This window comes from Sylvia atricapilla, chromosome 23, assembly GCF_009819655.1.
Source record: "Sylvia atricapilla isolate bSylAtr1 chromosome 23, bSylAtr1.pri, whole genome shotgun sequence".
Classification (NCBI taxonomy): Eukaryota; Metazoa; Chordata; class Aves; order Passeriformes; family Sylviidae; genus Sylvia; species Sylvia atricapilla.
The window spans coordinates 2,009,796-2,033,473 of record NC_089162.1 but is presented as its reverse complement, the minus strand read 5'-3'; the positions used below and the strand labels follow the sequence as shown (position 1 = coordinate 2,033,473).

Genomic DNA, 23,678 nt, shown 5'->3' with positions numbered 1-23,678 from the left:
CCGGGTTTCCCGCGCGCCGCCCGAGGGGGAGGCGGCGGCCTCCGCCCCCCCCCGACAATATCCCGCTCGTCCCGGGCAGCCCGCTCGGCCCGCCGCCTCCCGGCGCCGCCGCCATGGCCCCCAGATAGCGGCCCGGCCTCACCGACCGCCCGCAGGTAAGCGGGGAGCGCGGCCGGGCCTGGCGCGGGAGGGGGCCGGTCGGTGGCGCGGCGGCGTCCCTCAGGGGCGGGGGGCGGGAGGGATCGGGCTCCGGCCGCTGTCCCCCCCCTTTCGGCCCCGTGCCGTCCCTTACCCCGTGTTTGCCGTCCGTGCCCCGCGGCCCCGGGGCTGCGCTCTCCCCCCGGGGGATCCCATTGCGCGGTGCACAGCCGCGGTGTCCCCCTCCCGCGGGGCCGGGTCAGCCCCGCGCCTCGCCCAGGGTTCCCGGCCCCGCGGGGGGCTCCCGTGCCGCCGCTCCGGGGTGTCACCTTCCTTCGGCAGCGCTCCCTGTCCCTTTTGCCGCTGTTTGGGGGTGTCACCTCCCTCCGGGATGTCCCGTGTTCCGTTGTTTAGAGGTGTCCCCTGCCTCGCGTCCCTGTGTTTGGGGGTGTCCCTTGTGCCGGTGTTGCGGGTGTTTGGCGGTGTCCCTGTGCCCGGTGTCCCCTGCCCCGCGGGAGCGGCCGGAGCCTGTGGGTACACACGCAAACCTGGAGCTCCGAGGGGTATGGGGGGGAAGTTGTGTTGTTTCCTGCATCCCGACGGGATACCTGCTGCCTCCAGTGCCGGCTTATGGGAGCAAATAGAGGGAATCCCACTAGCTGTTGGGGAAAGCTTGCTGTCCCTTTGTTGTTGTTTGTTTTCTTCCTACATCAGCCCCTTCTGCATATTCCTTAGTGCCCATCTGCCAGGGTCTGCTGCGCTGCCTCTGTGTCCACGCACCATGAGGGTGTCACAGTGCTCATCTGCCAAGAGCTGCTTCGTGTTTTTCTGCTCTTCTTCCATCTCTCCAGAGTCATTTTCCTGTATAAACACAATCAGCAGATTCTAGAAGGGTATAATTTTCTTGCTTGCCAAAAGCCTGTTGTCTCCTTTAACACACGCAGGGTACCGGTGCCTCCCAAAATCTGCTGTACCTGTTTCTGTGCACACGTGGAATGAACTCTGTGCTTGACCAGCACAGCCTGTTAAATCCCACACCTCAGGGGGCTCCTGCCTGTCTGCAAAAAGCTGCTGAGGTTTTCCCCATCCACAAAGACACATCCTCCTCCAAAGCCTAAGGGGTGACTCCTCCAGCCCATCTCCTGTGCTGTGGTGGAGCCTGTTCTGCCCACTGATGAGGGATGTGTGTCTCCTCCTCCACACTTGCCAGGGTTATCCCACTGATTTCCTGCCAAAAGCCAGTGCAGCCCACACTGTGTGTGTTTGCATCCCTGAGGGAAGGTGCAGACCAGCAGCCTCGCTGCAGGCAGGCGTGTGGAGGCACTTCTCTTGCGTGTGGAGGTTTCCACCGTGGGTTGTTTTGCGTCGTGGATGCTCCCACAGACTCCCAGTGCCAGCTGTTCCCGTGCTCGCTGCCATCACCTCCCTGCTGCACGTGCCAGAGAGGTCACCCCTGTACCCATCTTCTTGGCTTCCATGGCTGAAACTTCCACCCTTTTCTTTCCTGGGCCCTGCTGATCCTGCAGTGGGAGAGTCTCAGGTTGAGCCTACCTTGGTCTGTGCTTTGACTTTGAGGTTTCCTTTGCTGAGCAGTCCAGCAGAGTAAAATTAAGGAGTCTGTGTACTCCTAGGTATCAGCACGTCCCATGGGTCTAAAATACCATCACTTTCTCTTTTTCTGGTCATATGTATAATTTGTCACCTCCAGGATTTTTTTCTGAGACCTTAGAGCTCCTTCCTGAAGAGTTTCCAGGAAAGCAGGAGAGACACTTTTGACAAGGCCATGGAGTGACAGGACAAGGGGGATGGCTTCAAATGACAGGAGGAAGGATTAGACAGGATACTGAGGAGAAATTCTTCCCTGTGAGGTGGTGAGGCCCTGCACAGGGTGCCCAGAGGAGCTGTGGCTGCCCCATCCCTGGGAACATTCCAGGCCAGGTTGGACAGGGCTTGGAGCAGCCCGGGCTGGTGGAAGGTGTCCCTGCCTGTGTCAGGGGAGCTGAACATGATATTTAAGGTCCCTTCCAACCCAAACCATTCTGTGATGTTTCTAGAAGTCTCCTGCTTTGATGATTGTCCTTACCTGATATTCTGGGTTTGCCATACCCCCATGGGGAGTTTCTCAGTTTTCATAGTTACACATTTGCCCCTGCTTCCTTTCTGTGCTTCTGCCTGATAGGAGGCTTTTCCTTTCCCCTTTTAAAAAAAAATATTTTATTTATTCTTGGGGTGTATCCACGTGGCAGCTCTTGCTTAGGTAGAGGTCACCCAGTTCATCTGAGCTGATCCCTGGCTCCGAGCTGGATGTTTCCATAGATGAGGTGATGGTTGTTTGTCACATGCAGGACACACCCGTGGCACTGCTGTGGGCCCTGCAAGGTGATGCTGAGTGGGAATGAGTCCTGTGCAGAGAGGTCACAGACCAGCACCCAGGAGTCTTTCAGGGAATTGGGAGTGCAATGTGCTTTTCTTCTGCCCTTGAGGTCTCCTACTGCAGCTTGATGTCCGCGTGTGATGAGCCTAGAGACCTTGCCTGAGTTTAAGTGCAGCTGTTAAAGGAGGTGGAGCTGAACCTGGGAGCTCAGACACAGCTCTCCCAGTGTAAATGCCTCCATTGATGGCCAACTGTTTATTCCAGGAACCAGTTACAATGCTCTAAGTGCCTCTCCCTTGGGACTACTTCTATTTAAACAGCTGGGTTTAATCTGCAGCTTTAATTGGTGCTAACACTCCAAGAAGTCTCTTCCATGGGAAGGGAATTTCCAGCCCCACTTCAGTCTCCCCAGGTGGACCATGCCGAGGGAGGATCAGGCCTGGGACGTTTTGCCCTGGTTTTGTTTACAGGGTGAGAGAATTCCTGCCTCTGTGACGGTCAGGTTTGGAGAGGAGAGACTGTCCTCACATATTCTTTCTGCAGTATGTAAGAGGAGTCAGTCAGAGAGTGAAACTGAATCCTTGCCATGTTTGTTGCAACAGGAGGTTAATCATTAACTCTGGCACTTTCCAAAGGGGTGGTTTCACTCTGCAGTGTCAGTAGAGGGTTGTGCTGCTCGGAGGGTCCGCTCAGCCTTTTGCCAAGAGAATGAAAAGCAGAACAGCTTCCCCCTCTCTGAGGCTGAGCAACCACCCAGACATTGGTTTTGGTTGTATTTTATGGCTTTTCTGTGAATGGATGTGTGGTGCTTGTGCCTGGTGAGGTGTTTGTGTGACCAGCAGCCAGTCTTGGGGTCCTTCACACTTGTGTGGGGCATTTCACTGGCCTCGTCCATTATATCTGGTAAACTTGTTTTTCAGTGAGCTTGGAGAACATCTGAGTGTATTCCTAGGAGAACATCTGGTGACAAATGTAGCTTCACTCCTTTTAGGAATTGTAATCCACTAGCTTCCAGAAAAAGAAAATCAACCTGTGACAAAGCAGTGGTGCTTGTGCTGGCGTGTGACGAGGAAGGAGATGTCCCCTGACGTAGAAGGGATTGTCTGTTGACATTCTTTTCCCTCTCCCGGTTATAAGTAGGTTATCCCTGCTCAAATTATGCAACTGTGCAGACAGCCAGACTTCAGGAATTCCAAATACTTCAATGTGTCAAGTGCTGACTTCTAAATTAAATGCCATGGTTGCAGAGCGTGTTCACAGTCTGTCACTTGAAATACGACATCAATCTTGGAATCGCGTGTGGCTGAGAAGGGGCAGCAACTTAATTGCTTGTTTCTTTGAGGAAGTGTTATGTGAGGGTGCAGGAGCCAAACTGGGTGGGAGATGTGCCTCTACCTGTGACAGCATTTCCATATGGAAGTCAGCAGTTACAAGCAGAAAAAAGCCTACTGAAAACATTGATTTATGTAACGAATTGAAATGTTTCATTCTCTGTGGCCGTGGCTGTTGCCTCCAAGATGCAGTTTCCAGCATCTAGGTCTAATTAAATAGTTGTGTGCTTATTGCTCAGTAAACATAGGAGTCCATCACTCTCCTTGCCTTGGAGAGCAAATTGATTCTTCTAATGGTTTCACTGGATGAAAGCAGGGGTCTAGGACTGCTTTGTGCTGAAATGAAATGGTGGTGGTAGGAAACGAGCTGCAAACCTGATAAAATGGGATGACAGGAAATGTAAATGCTCAGCATTTGGTTCAGTTCTTACATTCCATTTAATCAAGTTAAGGAAGTGACTTAAACTGTGCATTATTTGTGAATAGCGTGTCCTTAATGTGTTCCACTTTAGGGCTGGGGAAATAATTATTGCACGGGAGCAGATTTATCAGAGTACGTGAAGGATGGGATAATAAGGGCTGCAAAAAGTGTGTTGGGCTCAGCATGTGGTCTGTGACAGTGGCCAGAAATAAATCATTAGGGGAGAGTGGAGCAGCTCAGTCATCATCCCCAGCTCCTGGTGGTGAAGGGTTTGAGGTGACCTGAGCAAGGGGCTCTGAGCTGGCACTGCCTGTTGGACCTGTCCTTGAGGGAACTGCCTAAACATTTCAAAAAGTTCATACCTGGAGCTTCCACATCATCCCTGTGATGAATCCCTCAACTTGTACAAAAATAATACCTGGCTTATGGGGGTTTTTTGCTTCTTTTTATACTGTAATCTCATTTAGTCCCTCCTACTTTCTGTAGTATGAGCAAGAATAAAGAATCTTTGCATCAGCACCTCATTTGTGATTTTATAGGTTTCGATGTTCTCAGTTTTCTCCCTTTGGGTTCTCCTTTTCCAGGCTGCATTGTCCCAATCTGTTTAGTGGTTCTGTCTGTGGAGGCAGCTCTACATCACTGGGTTTCTTTTTCTTTTGAGTTCTGCTATTGCTTTGAGGTGATTTGACCACAACATTTGTTTGCTTGCTTTACCCAAGAAGACTGAATAAAAGGGGAGATGTGCTTTCTAATAAAGGGGCAGCCTTGTTGCTCCTGTGTGGTAACATTATAAACATTTACTGTGTGTAATGTTTTACATTCAAATGAACACAGTAATCATAGTGAGAGATACTGTAGTGGAACTACAGATACTGAAGAAGATCTTGGTTTATAAATACAGCTACAGATGGCCCTTGATAAAAGCATTTTGTGTTTGGATATTACCGAGAGAGCATTATGGAAAAAACTACAGTTGTGGTGGATACTTGCCAGAGTTAAGTCTGTTGGAAGGCACTGAAAGCATGAAGGAGACCCTGTCCTGTGGAGGTGTAAGAGTCCCAGGAATTCCTGGTGGATTTGGGATTCCTGCTGGCTTAAGGGACACATTGCTCCCGTGTTAGGGACAGATACTGACAGTGCTGAAGCTCTGTGGTCTGACAGTTCCTGCAGTTTGCTTTCACCATCTTCTTTTGGTTTTGGTTTTAAGCGGATAAATACCCCTGTGTTGAAACACCTGCTGTGAGAAGTATCTGTTAAATGTTAGTAAAGATGCTGGAGGTTTAAATAAACCCCACAAAACTCTCCTTATGCCCAGCACAAACCACGGATAAGGTTCTGCCAGGCCAGCTTTGGCCATACAAGGGCAGACAGCTCCAGCCTGTGGAGTCCCTGCTCACCTGATAACGTGATTTGTGGATAAATACAAGGACTTCTCAGTTTTGGAGCCAAGAAGAACTCCTTTTAGGCATTTATCTGCATAAATGAGTCATTAGGAAAAGAAAGGTACGGCGTAGTGCTGAAAGGGTGATGACACAACCACATTCCTGCCTTGCTTGAACTTGTTGAGGATTCTTTGGAGCTGCTTCCGTTGGGAAGGTGGCTGTTGGTGGTGTGTCTGTGACACCTTGGCTGGCTGGCAGCAGTCCACACTGTCTGGATTAGCAATGCCTGCACTCCTCCTCGGATCTGTGAGACTTTGCCTTGATCTCTCTCTCTCCCTTCTGCTCCTTCCCCAGGTTTTTCTTCAGTGTTGCTTCCAGCCCTGGGGGTGTTAATGGGGCTGCTGTGCTTCAGGGAGAGTTCAGATTTGCATTGCCCTTCAGGAAAAAAAATCATTTATTATTGTTAATGCGGATTTCATTAGGGTGTAATGCTTCCTGGAATAAAAGTGAGAGAGAAAAGCTGTCGTTTTGTGTAAAGAAACCTGAATATTTCAAACAGCCAGCCAGTTGACAGGTGAGCTTTGTGCTGAACTAGTAAAAACCAGCATTTAGCCAAATTTGCTTGTGACAAACCTACTGGTTGTGGCATGCCTTCCAGTCACTTATTTCTGTCAAATGAGGAGACAAAGGAATCGTTTCCAGGGACAGGAGGAACACAGTGAGGTGGAGGATGTGGTTTGGGGGATAGTGAAGAGGAGGGACTTTGCACTTTGGTTGCTTTTGGTGTAATGCACCCCTGATTTTGCCTTGGAGGAAAGGAAAAAATAATGTGTCAGGCTCCACAGATCGGGGAATTTTGTTATTTTTGTCTTTTTGACGTTTTCAGGGATCCAGAGGAGTAGGGTACCAAGAAAATCTTGAGCCATACTGCTTTGCTGTGCCATCTCTCCTTATACTTCCTCCACATGCCATCACCAGAAGGGGCTTGGTGATTCTTGCTTTTGTGACTAATTTGGGAGGCTGGCTTGAGTAGTCTTCATGTATATTTTTCCCGATTTTGTGTTGATTTGCTTGCAGAGTTTCTGAAAGCGAAGCTGAAATGCTGTGGGTAGCCATGGTAAAACAAGAAAAAATAGATTTCTGGAATTAGTTTAAATTAGCAGGTTGCTGCAGTTGCTGCCACGTGCAAATGAAAGTAATATATGGACATTTTTTGGCAATTTGCAGTACTTAGAAGTATTTAATATTCAATTGGAGGGGTTTGTACTGTTCTTAAAGACCAAGGACTATAAAACTGCAGCCTCAATTTTTATTACCAAGTGGGAAGTGGTCATCTAACAGCTTTTCTACACTAAGAAATTTGGGAAAAAAACTTAACCTGAATTTGCATGGAGCAAAAGCCTAAAGAAGTTACTGAGATCACATAGAAATTATGCATGAACAGTGCCACGGAAAGCGTGGTTAGATGTGAATGTGTGCCTTAGGGCTGTAACACATCACTTGGTTCGCTGTAAGCTGATTACATTCTGAGGCGCTTCCCTGCATAAGGAGATGAGGAGGACTCAATTCACTTGTTGCTTTTATTCTACAAGAAAAAAACCCACAAAACAACAACAACAACAACAAAAAAAAAAAAAAAAAAAAAAAAAAAAAAAAAAAAAAGTGGAGATCTGTTTCTAATGTTGACGGCACAGTTAGTATTGTGATCACGTGGGGTTTTTGGGAATTGGTGAAAACCAAAAGCACAGGCTAGTGAATCTGCTGTGAAATATCCCCAAAATGCTCCGTCTAGTGAAGTTCACACATTAATTTTTATTGTGAGAATGGAGGTAATTCAGTGTGGAACAAGACCTTTTCACAGTTAATGCCCATATTGTTAAACGAGCCTCAGTTGTAAGTGCTGTCAGGAAATTTGCTTTTATGTGTTATGTGGAATGCTGTAGTGAGATTCCTGCAATGCAAAGTTTAAAGCACCAGAGGCTGGGGAAGGTGGCATTTATCTGGTTTGCTTATTCAACCATGTGAAAGCTATATTAGGCACATAAACTTTCTGCGCTACGCTGCAGCTTCAAAAAAGCAACAAGTTAAATCTGCGTCCTTTGAAGTCGTGAATGGTAACATTCTGTTCTCCAGAAGCCGTGACTTCAAATGATCACACCAAAACTCAAAATTATCTGTCATGGCTGAGGCAAACAAGACAAAATTCTCCCCAGATAAATCTTATTTCAGAATATCCCTGCTGCATGAAACATGGGCTTTGTTGGAGCAGTTATGTAGAAAGGTGGAGACTCTTCAAAAAAGGACATGGATCTTCTTTCTCTATCTGTGAATGATCTCAGGAAACATCTTTCTGTTGCAGAAAAGCAGTCTGTGGCCTCAGCTCAGTTTACATACAGCAGGCACTACTGTCCTGCCCTGATTATTGTAATCTCAACTTTTAATTAGATGCTGAGATTAAGAGCTGTTGTGCTGCTCAGTGCCCTCGATGTGTTGTTGTTCCCTGTCAGTTCTGGCTGCTCTGGTGTCCCTGCTGAAACATTGCTTGGTTAAGGAAGATGCTCTGAAAAGATCTAAACACAGTTTACTTTACAGACACATTAAGGGGTGGCTGCACAGAGAATAAAAATACACCAAATCTCCCTTCTTGAGACTCTTTGAGGAGATTAAAATAGATATTGACAAATACCTGGCAAGAAATTAGGCACTGCAGCAGGCTGGTGCTCTGTGTGCCTTTTACTTAGCTCTTCATTTAATTTAACAGTGTGGAGATCTTACTCCAGAGTCACTTTTAACTCATTACCTTCCAGTTCACAGCTCAAGTCTGTTCTAGCTCCTTAATGGATCCTGTCAAATGTTAAGTTCATACTGGTGGATTTCCCATTGATTTTGTTCTGTTCCTGGGACTCCAGTTCTCAGTCGTGTGGTTTTGTGTGTTGTGCTGATAACACACCTTCACCTTCTGATCAGCATTTTCTGAGCCAGTGTCTTGGAGATCTTGGCTGAAATAAGTTCTTAGGGCACTTCATAGGTGAATTCTTTAATCTCTTATCCGAGGACATGAATTTCTTCCAGCCGACTCTTTACCTTCAGTTTGTCTGTTCACCTCTTTGTTTTCACTAACAGCTTTATTTGTCATGTTAGTCAAACATCTAATGAAGTTCTCATCATAGCTGGCATTTCCTCTTTTTCTGAAAAATACATTATCAATTCAGTTTGAGACACTCTGACTTCAAGTAAACACAGGTGGTATCCCAATTTCTGTTTGTTTTCTTCTTCTTCATTCTTTTTTCTTCAGTTTGTTTTCTTTTGGCTGGATTTCTGCACTTGTATACAAACACCTGCAATCACGTATCTTTGAGAGAGGAAAACATCTCTATATTTTTTAATAATCAGCCCTTGTACACGAAATATTTGAGAGAGGAAATTATCATGGTGCTAATGTTGCCAAGCTTCTTTGCAGGTGTACACCATAAAACGAGACAGTCTTTGAGCAGTCCTGCCTCTGCTGGTGCACTGACACCTTTTCTCTGGGAATAAAAGTATCACTGGGTAATCACAGCACTGTCTAATGGAAACACTTTTAGACTGGTGTCTAATGAAAGGAGTGGTAACATGTTTTACACACCTACAACATGACGTTTAATCTGCAGGTTTTATCTGGGCCAGGAGTTGTAGCTATGCTTTAATCTTGGTGCATTAATCCAGCACACTCAGTGCCTGTGTTCAGAGCTCCAGGTCGGCTCCCAGTGATTCCTGAGCGTTTGGGTCACAAGCTGTTGCCAACTCGCAGCTTTTCCCATCAGTCAGGAGGGTCTGTGCTCTGACAGAGCTGTGCTGATGAATTCCCATTGCTCTGAAGCCAACGGGGGCATTGAGCAGTTGAAACTTCACTGTGGACAACTTAAATTGCAGCCCTGTGACATTTCTGCAGTTAATAATGTCCCCATTTATCTGTGCCTTGGTTTTCCACTCTAGACCTGCTCCATGGCAGCTGTGAGTCCGTCAGCTGCAGAGACCACAACTCTCATTCGCCCGAGACATAACTGATGTGCAATTCCTGCCATAAAAATTAAACAGAGAGGACTGAAGTGGAATTAAACTCTGCTGCCAATTTGAGATCAGACAGGAGAGTGTTGCAGGCACCTTCCTGTAGGCCATATATCAGGGTTGATAAGGGACAAGAATAAATCTAGAAGTGTCACTTTCATGAGGAAATGACAAGCCAGAGCTGCATGAGAGTCTGCAGCAAGTCTGTGGCTGCTGGTGAAGTTAATGAGTGTGGCCTTGGAATCTGTAATTATGACAGTCAGGCAGACGAGTGCTTAATTCTGCCAGATGGGAGAGCTCCACTCTGAGTTGCAGGACATGCCCGGGGGTTTCAAGCAGATACATTCTGCAGGAACACTCTGGAAGATGCATCAGCCCAAATAGGTAAAGCCTGTGCCTTGTTCTGCTCTGTCACTGGGAAGTTTTTGAAGGTTTGGGGGTCCCTGTGGTCGACAGGTTTGGCTTGGTTTGGACATTTCCACCGTGTGCTATGTGTTGGGCTCTCCTCTGCAGGTTCTTCTCCTGTCAGCCCACACAGGCTCCCTTTAATATCTCCTTTCTCACTGTCAAAGCACAACTGCTGAGTTTTTACATCCAACTTCTGAATTCCCATGCCAATGACTAGTCAGGAAAACAAACAAAAATCCCTAAGACATATTGTGCTTCACCTTAAATGTAGAAACAGCAGCTCCTGAAAAATAGTGATGGTTTGACTAATGGCTTTCAGCTTTTTCTTTGCTGTGACCTCACAGTACAGGAGCAACAGCTCTGTGCTATGTTTTGTGTTGGTTTTAATATTCTAAAATAAAAGTACTAGACACATATAAAACATACCTCTTTTTCATCACAGTGGATGTTTTGGGTTTTTATTTTGATTTTTATGTGCTCAGGCAGTCTTTTGATATGAGGAAGTCTTTGATCATCTGAACTTGGAAACTGTAAACCTTTTCTTGGAGTTCTATAGTTTTGAATGAGGACGACTGAGATATTTGGAATTAGGCAAATATTTCTGATTTGTGCTTGGTCCATATTGCTTTAACAGCAGCTATTGTGTTTAATATCCATGGTGTAAAAATACAAAAATTCTGCAAAACCACGGAGGAACAGGAAGTACATGCTGAGGTGTTGGTTGTCCATCTTTTGGCACTTAAATGGCACTTTTTGGAATTTAAATCAAGTACCAGGAAGGTGTAGAAGTGGATTGCAAGGATGCTGCAGTGTCTGACCATGTCTCACACATTGCTGCTGGTAAGAATTAAAACAGAATGCCAAAATAGGAGAGTTCTTTTTACTCTTTCTTGTATGGGAATATGCATTGAGAAGTTAATTAGATAATTTTTTTTTTTTTTTTTAATGCTAACAGTGGTTAAGGCATTGTTGCCAAAAGCAGGGGCTGGTTTTGAGTGATAAATTGCAGGGGTGATAAGTGGCTGGGAGCCCTGACACTTCCAATAGGAGGGGTGTCAGCTCCTGGATTCAACACTCAGCTGAAGCTCCACTCATGCAAACCAGTCTAAGATAATCTGTGCTCTTCTGCTCGGGGAAAGTCTGTTGGTACTGTTCCCTTAAAATGTGTATGTAAATGTTTTCTAATTTTATCCTTTCAGAAGTGTTCTGTTGCAGCTGACATCCCAGCTCCACTTACAATAAAACCATTTTGTAGAGCAAATTGATGGGTTTGGCACCCCACTACTCGTCTCAATGCCTTCAGCAGCCCTGAGAATTAAAATGCACCTCCTAGATTTGCATCATGCAAATGCATTTTTCCATGATCTGAGTCAGTCCTTTCCTGTCCCCATGAAAGATGAATGTTTTCGATAGCAGTGACAGTGTGAGTCAGAGCTGCAACTGTGAGCTGGGGCTCTGCCATGGCTGCACACATCTGCTTTCTTCTGGTGGCATGGTACAGGCAAAGCTTTTGTTTTCTCTTATTGCAGGCTTTCACTGGGGGGAAACTGAAGAGAACTGGTAGGAATATGAAGTGTGTATTTCATGGACACTCTGGGCCTGCCTTTTTCCTGAGTAGTTATTTTGGAAGAGGAGCTGTTGGATGCTTTTCACCTTGTCCTTTGCAGATAAACGCTGTTCATGGTCTGTTGGAAGACTTGGAGTTAAGAAATACTGTGTGCTTTTGCCCTTATCTCTTTCCTGCTTGAAGAGGGAGATTTACCTTGGTTGATACCAAAAATGGTGGTGGGCCCTGTCACAGCTCAGGATTTCCAGATATGCAAATCTCTTCAGCAGTTTTTTGTGAGGAGTTTTAGCCTTGGTGCCTTGACTTTGTAAATCTCAACTCTTACTGCACTCAGGAGAAACTTACCTAAATGTTCACCAATTCATTTAAAATTGGGGGATGAGAGTAACTTACTGTTAAGATGCAGTTTCTGGGTGTGATAAACATTCAGAGCCTCTGAGAATTATGTAGGTTATTTACATTGACCTGGATCAGTTTGGACCATGGCTGCTTCCTGACAGTGTTTTGTCTCCCTCCTGGAGCTGAAGTCTCTTCTGGAGTACTGCCTGCCACCCTTCAGCAGCTGGTGGGCTATACCTAAAATGTAGGAAGATCTAAATTCTGGAATTTGGAAAGTGTCTTTGCCAGGAGTTTTTTAGAGGAAGGGGTGTCTGCTTATGGAGCAATTTGCTACTGTAGGATCTTTGTAAAGTGCTTTTGTAAAAAAAAAAAAAAAAATGAAAAACCATGTGTGGAACAAAGGAACAGGCTTGGGATGAGCACAGAGCACCCAACAAATGCTCTCTGTGAGTGACACTAATGGTCACAAAGTCAGTGGCCTCAGAAGCTCTGGCACATGAACTTGTCAACAGTGGTGTGCAAAAACCCCAATCTTTACAAAATACATGGTCTTGTCAAGTGCAGCTGTTTGGAGTACATGGGGAAAGCACAACACACTCTTTATGTGCCTTCTGCTGTGGAGGGGAGTATTAACTGCTCACAATAGAGGTGGGTTCTTGTATTTCAGCTTTCAGTTTGTTGGGTGAAATTGCTCTTCCATTCCAGCTCCCAGGTGGAGTTCTCTGGAGTTACTTACCTGTCACCAGCCACTCTTGGCTGGGCAGACAGAGATCCTCCCAGGGGACTGCTCAATGTGCAGCTTGAGCCCTGCCAAGAACAAAACACCTCCAAACTCTTTAAACCAGAAAGCGCTTGAAAATTGTCCTCCTCTGGGACAATTGTCCTCTTCTGAGAAGCTGGGAGGAAAGGGACACAGGGCAGGATCAGTGTCCTGGGATATTTCAGTGACATGGTTTGGAGAGTCAATCTGGTTCCAAGGACTGAGTCAGGCCCAGCACTGAGTGCTCCCAGTTGTTGGCATCACCTCACTCCCAGTGCAGGCTGGAGCTTGGCATCTCTTTCAGGTTTAACACAACGGTGTTTATGCAGTAGCTCCTTAACACTGGCTCCTTTGTACGCTCAGGGTTTGCAATCTGCTGTCCTGGAGGAAACTGCAGTTCTCCAGCCCGGCGTCCCAGAATGGGTCATTTCCCTGCTCCACTCACCCAGCTGCAGCCGAAGGTTACAGGTTTGCATTCCAGGGATTCCAGAGCTCCAAAGTGAATGCTCCGCACTGATGTCACTTTGAGCACAGAAACTCGTGTTTGCCTCTTTGACATGAACACTGTCAGGCTTGGCAGCGCTGGGTTGAGGTCAAACTAGGTTTACTAACCTGAGCTGAAATAAGATTTGAAATAAAGTTTAGAAAGTGCTGTTGATTGGTTTGAAACTAGACTGGTGTGGTAGCTCTGGCCAGCAGCTTTGTGGAGTGATTGTACCTTTTATTAGTGCAGCTACTGTTTGGGAAACAGATGCGTGTTTAGATAGAAATAGCAGACTTGAAGTTTGTTCGGATTGAAGCAGTTGTTGTGATTCAATTATCAACTTAATTATACTTAATTATCCCAACCAGTTAATTTGAGGGTGTTGGGGTGCTGGTACCTGTGTACTGCAGCGAGATTGCAGAGATAAAATGCTCCAGGTCACATGTTTATCCCTGTGGAAGATTTGTCTGTGCCTTGATTCCTGCTCTTGCTGGAATGCTGCTCTTGCTGGAATGCTGCTCTAACCAGTACCCAAGGAGTGATCTGCATTAAAAATCAATGAGGATATAAAAGCAACCAATGATCTGATTTACACCAAGGGCTCACAGTTGGATGGATGTGTCTGAGGGCTTGGTGAGCACCGGGGTGGGAATTTCCTAATCATTTTGAGGACTTAGGTGGCTGCAAAGTGGTATAAAGTCTGTTTGTTTCAGCATTCAGAAAAAGCTGTTGTTTTCATGCTGTAAATTGCCACGGGTCAGGATACAGAGGTTAAAGGTAGGGTTGTGGTTTTGTGGTGCTAAAAATGACTTTTGCTTTGAAATGATGTGACTAAGTGAGAAACTGAATGCAAACAGCTCCCTGAGTTTGATTCACTGACTCTTCTGAAGTATTTTAATAGAGACCATGTTTCAAACCCAATGATTTGAGCCATAACATTAGGCAGCAGGTGAATAAGGAGCTAAATTTTGTGTACATGGAAGTAGATGTGTTGCATAAGCAATATTTTTCAATTCCAATATAGTTTCTTTTCCATTCACAATTTCAGTACATTACAACATTACACTTAGAGTGTTCAGTTTCATCTTTGCTGTTTCGAAGCTCAGAAACTTGACACCTGCTTAATCCCAAAACAGTTCATGTGCCCTGGTAGCTGTTGCTAAAACTTGCCTTTCAGTAGCCTTGAAACAGTGGGAATGAACTGAGTTACTTCAAACTACCTAAAGATCAGGTCTTCATTTGTGGTCCTGGGAGTAAAAAAAAAAAAAAACACCCAATAATTTTCAAATTAATTGTACAAAGCCTTTGGTACAGTAGCACTTCCCTTCAGGCTGCTTTTGGCTAATAGTGGACAAAACTGTCCTTGCTGTGTAAGCCCTGAAGGGCTCACATTTGAATTCTCACCTTGTTCAGGGATGCATGCTGTGATGGTGATTCCTCACCTTTCCAGGGCAGGGATTCATGCTGGAAAAACCATTCTCTCCAACTGTAAATGTCTGTGGCAAAGTTAAATACAGCCCATTAAATAAATATGACTGAAGTGTCTCACTGTGAATATTTTTAAAACTTGTGAAAGTGTCTTTTGAATTTTGCTGTGTTTCTCGAGAGGTTTGAAATGTGTTGTGGGCCAGGGCGTGTGTCCTGGGGAGTGGGAGGAGGAGCCCCACTCTCTGTGATACCATCCCTGCTCCCTGCCTAGAGAATCCCCAATGGTTTGTGGCTCCAAAATTAACAACTTTCCCAGCTCCAGCCCACTTATCACTTAGTTTAGGTGTGCACCTTGATGTCCCCACCCCAGCATTCCCAAGGGTGTGGGTATATTTAATTCCTGGATGTGGCATCCTGCACATCATGGTCCAAGAGCTGTGTCAGGGACTGCCTCAGAATGGGAAACAAGACCTGACAAAGTGTTATTTTGAAATAGTGATAATACAGAGATGATGGACTTGGGCAGAGGCTGGAATGTTGCAGCCCTTCACCCTCTCAGGTCATTGAATTGAGTGCAGCTATAAAAGTGCCTTGTGCCACTGAAAGATTAGAAAGAGGGTTGAACCATTGTATAACCTGGCTGTGCTTTAGCACACTCATCTTTTCACGGGGGAAATACTTTCATACTGTTTAAATTACCTTCTAAAAACATTTGATGTTTTTACTACATCGTTAACTGCAAGGAACTGATATTGTTCCCCCTCCTCAGCCTGACCCCTTGGATTTTCCTGAAAATAGCATGTGTGTGCACGCTCCTTGTTCACACTGAGGCCTGCGTGGGAGCCACTTGTTGGAGTGGAGGTGTCAGTGCAATGAGGGTGAAAGTCATTTTACAGAAGTGATTTAACAGAGCAATATCCCACATTTGTGGCAGGAACACTGCTCCTGCAATAAATTTAAATCAATTTATTGCACATCACTGCCTTCCGCTATTTTATTTTCAAATCTGTAACCAGATCAAGGTCAAGGAAGCAAAAGATGAAAGGAGAAGGGGAAAGGAAGCCAGGAGAGGGGAGAAGCAGGAAGGGGGGAGCAGGACAAGGAATGGTTTGGAACAGGGCAGCAGACTCGAGCTCTCACTTTGGGACTGGAGGGCTGAGCATTCCTTGTTCAGAACAGAGAGGCAAATGGGCTTGTCTTTTGGGCCTGTAGGAACTGGGAGGATTGCTCTGAGATTTTCCTCCTTTTTTATAACGATGAATTGGTGCTGTTTCTAAATACCAAATGATTCCATGGCTGGTGCTTGTGAACGTATTGTTCTTGTAGGAGCTGCTGAACAGAAGTACTTGTGGACTTCTGATGTGCCAAGGCACAGCTGCAGCGACAGGGATTTCAGAAGGAAGGGTATCCAAAGGCCAGTTTTGAATATGCTGTTACAAGATTTTGCTGTAGTGTGTTGGTCTGAGATCAATGAAATATGCTTTTCATTTGATTCATGCTGGAGAACAAACAGTCTGGATATTCAGATGCCTCTTGAGGTCGATCCATTTTCTTTCAGTCAAGGGAATGTTTTGCTTGTGCTTAACTTCTTCCTCTGCACCAGTGTAAAATTTCATTTTATACCCAAATGGCCCTTATAGTTTCCACCAGACTTTATATATATTATCAGGTGTTAGTTAATCTGTTCTCTTGAACAGTTAGTGCTCCTCTGCCTGCAAGGGTTTGAGTATCAAAGTGAAAACCCAGGAGCAAGAGGCAGCCAAGTGTAAATGTCTGTAGAACCAGGTGGGCTGTGACAGCTGCTGTTTCAATGTGTCACATTTGGGGTAAGTTGTTCCACACTTGCGGTTGCTCTCTGAGGCTCCACGTGAGCCATTTGCAAGCATGGATTGTGTTTTTGTGTGGAAGGGAAAGAAGGATGATGTGCAGAAGCTGGCTGACTCCAGGAATGAATCAAACACAATAATGTTGTTGATGTTTAACCAGTGAGATAATTCTCTTTCGTGTTAATTGTATGAGGCATGTACAACACAAAAAGCTTCCATGGAGGCTTGGAAAGGGACTTAAGCAGGTGAAACACTGTGGTTTATGTTCCCGTTACAGTGAAATGTTTCTGAATTTTTGGGGGAAAGCCAGGGGTCAAACACCCCATTCTCATCAGGACCTTGCACAAAACACATGCACTTGCTCCCACATGGAGAGAGCTGATCCCCAAGAAGGCAGGATTGTGTTTTTCAGAAGAAAGAAGTTGTCCTGCTTCTTTGATTTATCACGTACATAAAATCAGTTTACGTGTATTTGATTTAAACTTAAACTTTCCTTTGAGGTTTATATTGCCCTGTGTTTGTGAAGAATTTTCAATAACTTCTCATCCTAGTTGAAAGCTATTAAAAGCAGCTTTAGGTAATCAATACCTGCACTGCAGCAGGAAATCAGACCTATTGGCAACTCTTGTTTTATGTTTACAAGATTGAACTCTAACCTATGAAAATTCATGCTGTAGTTTCTCTAAAGCTTTTCTGGTATTAAATGCCTTCCCTGGGAGATTTGCTTACTCCTGCACCTTTGTTGTTGACTCAACCTGACTTTTCTGCTTAAAAGAAACTTTCAATAATCTGGCAGGTTTAAGAACTGTGAACAATGGTTTTCTGGGCCTAGAAAATAAAAAATTCAGGTTTCTACACAGATGGCAGTTTTTAAAATGCTTTACTTTTAGTATTACAAACTTCTTTTTGAACTGTGATGGGAATTTGGTTTTGAGTGGGCATAGCAGGAATGTGGAGAGGGAGAGAGGGAGAGAAACCCCTGTAGGTATAGGGAGATAGAGATACACAGATGTATGGAAGATAGTAGGGATAGATTGCAAATAATTTAATCTGTGGTTATGAAAATTAGAAATCATTGTGTTTGTGTAGAGTTAGTCCCTTGCACAGTCTGGATCTTAGAGGAACCTGGCCTTAAGAGGATTCAGATGAATTTCTTCATACAGAGTCTTACAATCACAAATCCACTCGACTTTTGCTTTCAGAGATGAAAATAACAGTTTTCCTCTTTATTTCAGGATACCTTTGATCTGTCATATGTGGGAAGAACGCTGAAAGAACCGTCTAAAAATGGGTGTTAAAACATTCACTCATAACTCCCCTGCTCACAGTCAGGAGATGCTGGGGAAGCTGAACATGCTCCGGAACGACGGCCACTTCTGCGACATCACCATCCGCGTCCAGGACAAGATCTTCAGGGCACACAAGGTGGTGCTGGCAGCCTGCAGCGACTTCTTCCGCTCCAAACTCGTCGGCCAAGCAGAGGACGAGAGCAAGAGCGTGTTAGACCTGCACCACGTGACGGTGACGGGCTTCATCCCTCTGCTGGAGTACGCGTACACGGCGACGCTGTCCATCAACACCGAGAACATCATCGACGTCCTGGCTGCCGCCAGCTACATGCAGATGTTCAGCGTGGCCAGCACGTGCTCGGAGTTCATGAAGTCCAGCATTCTGTGGAATACCCCCAACAGCCAGCAGGAGAAGGTGCTGGATGCAGGACAGGAGAACAATGCAAACTGCAATTTCGCCTCCCGGGACGGCAGCCTGTCGCCCGTCTCGTCCGAGTGCAGCGTGGTGGAAAGAACCATTCCCGTTTGCCGCGAGTCTCGGAGAAAGCGCAAGAGCTACATCGTCATGTCTCCTGAGAGCCCCCTCAAGTGTAACACACAAACCAGCTCCCCCCAAGTGCTCAACCCTTCAACTTCCTACCCAGAGTCCAGAAATCAGCCCGTGGACTCGTCCTTAGCTTTTCCCTGGACTTTTCCTTTTGGAATTGATCGAAGACTTCAGTCGGACAAGGTGAAGCAGGCGGAGAACTCTAGGACTTTGGAAATGCCTGGGCCCTCCGAGTCCAGCAGGAGGATGGGGGATTATGTGACTTGTGAGAGCACCAAAGCCAGTTCTCCCCTGGTGATCGAGGAGGACGTGCGTGTCAAGGTGGAGAGGCTGAGTGACGAGGAGGTTCACGAGGAGGTGTCGCAGCCTGTGAGCGCATCCCAGAGCTCCCTGAGTGACCAGCAGACGGTCCCAGGGAGCGAGCAAGTGCAGGAGGATCTCCTCATCAGCCCTCAGTCTTCATCTATAGGTATGGCCATTTCTGCAGTTACATATCCCAGCTGGAACAGGAGCACTGGGGCTTCTGTTGGAGGAAATCTGCCTCGTGGCTTTTCGTGCTTTACCTTTGTGAAACTCCTTTTTCCCCCTGATTTTTGAAATGTCACACATAAACTTGGAGTTCTTTAAATACCTTTGCAGAAGGCAGCTGAGAGCGGTGAGCCTGTGGTAGCCCTCTTTATTCAGCAAAGGTTCATAACTACTTTGTACCTCTAGTTGCTTGAATGGGGGAACTTAATCCTGCTTTCATTAGTGCCAAAAGGCATGATCTCAGCTGAGCTGCAGCATCAGATTTGAGAAGCTTGTGCCTGTAGCCACAAAGGGTTAGAATAGGACTTTGCATCAGACATCAAATCTCGTATAATCATGACAGAGAGCCTTTGTAAGAGGATTTGCAAAATAAGTGGTGAAACACTGTCATCTTAATGCCCCAGACAAAAATAAAACCACACAGTCATAATATTGAGAATCTTTCCATTTCTGTGGGATTTGATTCTCAAGTTGCTTCTTTAAATGCTGCTGGTTGCTGAGAGAAATCTTTTTTCCATGAAAGACAATTTGAAACCAGTTTTGGGTTCTTATAGCGGGCTGTTCTTTATTAAGAGCTAATACTTAAAGGTTACTGGAACAATCCCTTTTTTCCTCTGTGCAGAATGCATTGAATGGCTTTTAGTAAATCAGAAGGTCCAGCTTTTGCAATATTTCTAGTTTAATTATCAAAAATTTGCTCAAGTCATCTATTTTACTCTCAAGTGGCTCAACCTGTGCTCAGCAGAGTTTGTTTACTGAGAGGTTTTTAATATCACCTGTTCCATTTGAACACTGTAGGAGTGGCAAATGGACTGCTCTGCTTCATTCAGATAATGACTATGTGAAAGACTGCCCCAACAATGAACTCCAACAAAGAGTTGTAGCCTTGTAGTCTGCATTATCTGTTTGATTTGGTCACTGCAACACTGTGACTTCTCTGGGGAAAGTGAGATCAGGCTGACCCTCCAGAGCAGCAATATACATTCAATGCCAAACTATTCAAGTTATACTCACTAAAGAGAAATGAAAATATTTCCCATTTATGCCGTCCTTTACTGTTGGATTGTTCTCCAGTTTGTACAGCTCACGTGTGGGTATTTTAGATTGTAATGCTTTTTCCAAACGAAAATGTTTTCTTTGTTGGAGACAAGGATGTTTACCTTTGCTGAGGAACAGACTTGATGTCTTATAGTTTAAATCTTTAAATGTAGTCTGCCAAAATAGTCCATAAATTAAAAACTAAAAGAAACTATTTGTTTGCTGGGGAGCCAGGAGGAAAAGTGATCCTTGTTCAAAAACAGGGTTTGTTTGGTTCAGTTTTTAACTCATTGCAGTCAGAACTGAAAGACTTTGCCAGGGCCGTGTGATAAGAGATGCAAATTATTTCATCAATGTAATTATATCATCACAGACAAAACAGAACAAGAAGCAGTAATGATTAGGGAAAGTTAAAAATAGCATATCAAATGATAAATATCATAAATATATAAATGAATATCACACCAAGGCAGCCTGAAGAACAAACTGGGTGTAAACTCTTGGCCACAGATGAGTAGTTTTGTGTGCATGGGGTAGAGAATCTCAGGCTTTAGTGATGATAAATTTTAAACTTAAATATCTGTCATTGCTGTTAGTACAACATGTTCTGCCTTAAAACAGCTGCAGAGAGAAGAAAAATGTGCCAGGGCAAAATCTGTAAAGTACAAATCTGCTCTTTGTCTTTGAGTATGTTTGAATTAATATTGAGTGGTCTTGGCCATCCTCAGAATGGTTTTTATTCATGTTTTGCTATAAAGGGAAACAGTGTTCTTGCTTTTTAGCACAGTTCTGATACACACTTTTGTAGCTAGAAAGCACTTTTTACCTCCCAAAAATGCATTACTTTATGCAGTAATGTAAGAATATTATGTGTAAGAATATATAAGAATGTAATAATGTAAATGGAGGCAGCAAGATATGTTTAAGTACAGCTTTTTCTTCCCTGAACATATTTTCCTCATATAATTGCATATATTTATCTTTTATAGTGCATTTACAAAAGCATTCTTGCCTCTCTCTCTGATACTGCAAAAAGCTCTTTTTCACTCTTTGGGAAATTTAAGAATTGTTCATTTGCAATTTATTGTATTTGGAAACACTTTATGATACGGAAGGAAACGTGGAGCAGGAACTTGATAAAAAAGTCATTATGGTTATAAACCCACAGTGTCTGAGAAGATACTCTCATAACTCATTAGCACTTTTGGCATTTGAGAGGTGAAGGCATGAAATTAAACCTAAGAGCAATTGGGCTTATTTTTCAGTAGACTGTCATCTAAGTATTTCATGAGAAAGAAGGATAAATGAAAATAGGATTAACTTCTATAACACTATAGATTCCCTAGTTGATGAATTTCCAAAGTATAGTTTGTCACCTCTTAACAAAATCAAAAATTTTGATTTTACTAATTTGGAAGCTGCCAGAGATTGTTTTCCTCTTGTCACTGGCCCTACAACGTGGCATCACATTAAGACAAGAATCTCTCACTTCAGGACAGATCTCTCAATCCTTTTGAGAAAATACACACATTTTCTGCTTCACCTTTCACGTCTCTTTGGTTTTCCATTTTCTCTGACACTTGCCAGTGTGCACCTAATTCTGCTTCATTTTCCTGGTGAACTTTAGGGTCCCCAAATTCAGATTATTCATGTAGAAAGCATGAATTATTTATGTTAGAAAGCAGAATTATTTTACCCCCAGCAGCAAGAGCAGCTCATAGCACTGTCCTGCCCTTTGCTTTTCCTCGAGGTGGAGGTGCAGGGAGAGGAATCTCCTCCCCATCTGTGCTCCTGTGGGTCCAGTGGGGGAGATCCAGAGGTCCAGTGTTGGTGGGACAGGCCCAGATCAGCAACAGCCCCATCAATGCATAAAGGTGGCTTTGTTTTAGTGCTGCATTTCCACTGGGTTCTGTTCCCCAAGCCCCTTGAGCTGCGTTTGCCCCAATGCTGGTGAACTGAGCAGAGCTCTGGAGTGGTTTTGTTCATACATTTCTCCAACAAACAGGTGTTTGGTCTCTTTTGTGTTGCATTTCTGATTTCCCACAGGGTTCTTCCTGTCTCAGCTGCTTATCAATAAATGAAGACATTATCAATTAATACATTTATGGAAGATTTGGAACACAAAAGCCGTTTAGTGTAGCAGCTTTGAACTCCTCATTGCTCAGGAAGTCTTGAAAAATTGTCAAAATAGTCCCTTTAGGTGAATGTCACATTTCTGCTTTACAGTGCTAGTACTGGATGTGTTTTGAAAACTGGCTGTATTTAACATTCCCATTTTCTAGGTGTACCAAATGTGTGCCTTTTATTGAGTTGTCAATTTACTGGGTAATCTGTGCAGAGAGAAGCTGATTTGGAACAAGTTGCTTCTGGGTGTTCTAAATTATTTTCCCAAGGCACTTCTATTATCTTATCACCCAGGAAGCAGCATCTATCAGAGATTTGGAAAAGCAAGCTTGATGTGTATTTACCTGCCCTCCAACCCTTTTGGAACAGTTATTTGCATTAAATTGCCCTTTTTTCTTTGCCTAGGCTCAATAGATGAGGGGGTTACAGAGGGATTGCCCACACTCCAAAGCACCTCTGGCACTAACGCTCATGCAGACGATGATGATCGGTATGTACCAACCTGGTGTGCAAAGTGTTCTGCACCAAGTGCTGTGCTGTAATTAACCTCCCCAGCCTTAATCCCACAATGTTTAGTTGTTCCTACATCTAGTTCTCTGTGTTGATCAAAGTACAATCAGTGCCTGGAGGGACAGATGCTTTAGAAGAATGTAGGTGATGAAAGTCAGAATCTGCTTACTCGTTGCTTTTTGTTTCCTATCTATTTCCAGGCAGCACTGGTGAAGAAAGATAGTCCTGTTCTTGTTGTTTCTTCATCGTTGCTCTTTATTAATAAATTTTAATTAAACCTCTAGGTGAAACATGCATGCTAAAGCAACAAATTGAAAACAAGGACCTAGCCCTGATTTCACCAGACCTCGCTACTGCAAGCCACGGGAGAGGCAGAGCAGCCCTAAATCTTTCTCCCAAACTTTCTGCCTGTAGCTTCTTACCAAGATGCTCTGTGGCACTTGCTGTAAATATTTAGCAGGCTTTTGCTGTGCTGAGCTGTGTGATTTATTAAAGGAATCCCTTATAAGGGAAGGCTGGCAGAGAAAACCAAACTAAACCAAGTCTGTTTGGTCAAAGAGACATTGGAGCTGTGTTAGTGAGGTACCCACACATGGCACACAGGGCTGCACACAACTGCTCTGACTTCCAGCTCTCAGCTATTCCCTCTCTAAGCACATCTCTCCAAACTGGTTTTTGCAGGGGTTTGTAAGACAAGTGGGTCTGAGGAAAAAGTGTGAACCTTTAGAAGTTGTTCCAGAAACTGTGTCAAGAGAAGCTCCCTATAGAGATAATAACCAAGAGCTGCATTTTCATAGCTCATAAAATCTTTCCTGTCATTTCCATCTAAAATCTGTCCCACTTCCCTTAAAAAGGGAAAATAACTGCTTAGATCAGACTTTCTGGACAATGTGGAAGATTTTATCTGCTAACAAACCTGAGTATAAAAATAACACCCAGCACTTAAGGGTTGAATTAATAGTAGGAGCACATGTTGCACTTGAACTAATCAAGGCTTTTAAACCTGTAATTCTGAAGTCAAGTGGCTCACATATTTTCTGCAGTGGATTATTTCAGAAATTTCCTACAAAACTGCAGAGCTTCAGCACAAACTGCATAGAAAATTCAAAACATAAAGAATTGTTTAAAGGCACTGAA

General features: G+C 44.5%; 1 protein-coding gene across 11 annotated transcripts in view; it reads left to right on the top strand.

Moving 5' to 3' along the window:
* The window catches only part of LOC136371023 (zinc finger and BTB domain-containing protein 44), a 43,849-nt gene continuing 20,171 nt past the window's right edge, over nucleotides 1–23,678 (top strand). For 8 of the 11 annotated variants that reach the window (XR_010745266.1, XR_010745265.1, XM_066334804.1 and 5 more), the window contains exons 1-3: nucleotides 1–155; nucleotides 17,741–18,810; nucleotides 22,437–22,521. Coding sequence is in view for 9 of the 11 variants with exons in the window: in XM_066334804.1 (XP_066190901.1) it covers nucleotides 17,793–18,810; nucleotides 22,437–22,521 (1,103 nt within the window). In the remaining 2 variants the exon portion in view is untranslated. Of the gene's footprint in view, nucleotides 156–16,376; nucleotides 16,506–17,740; nucleotides 18,811–22,436; nucleotides 22,522–23,678 lie in introns of all 11 variants that reach the window. The other 3 variants (XM_066334799.1, XM_066334808.1, XM_066334800.1) reach the window with 2 other exon arrangements.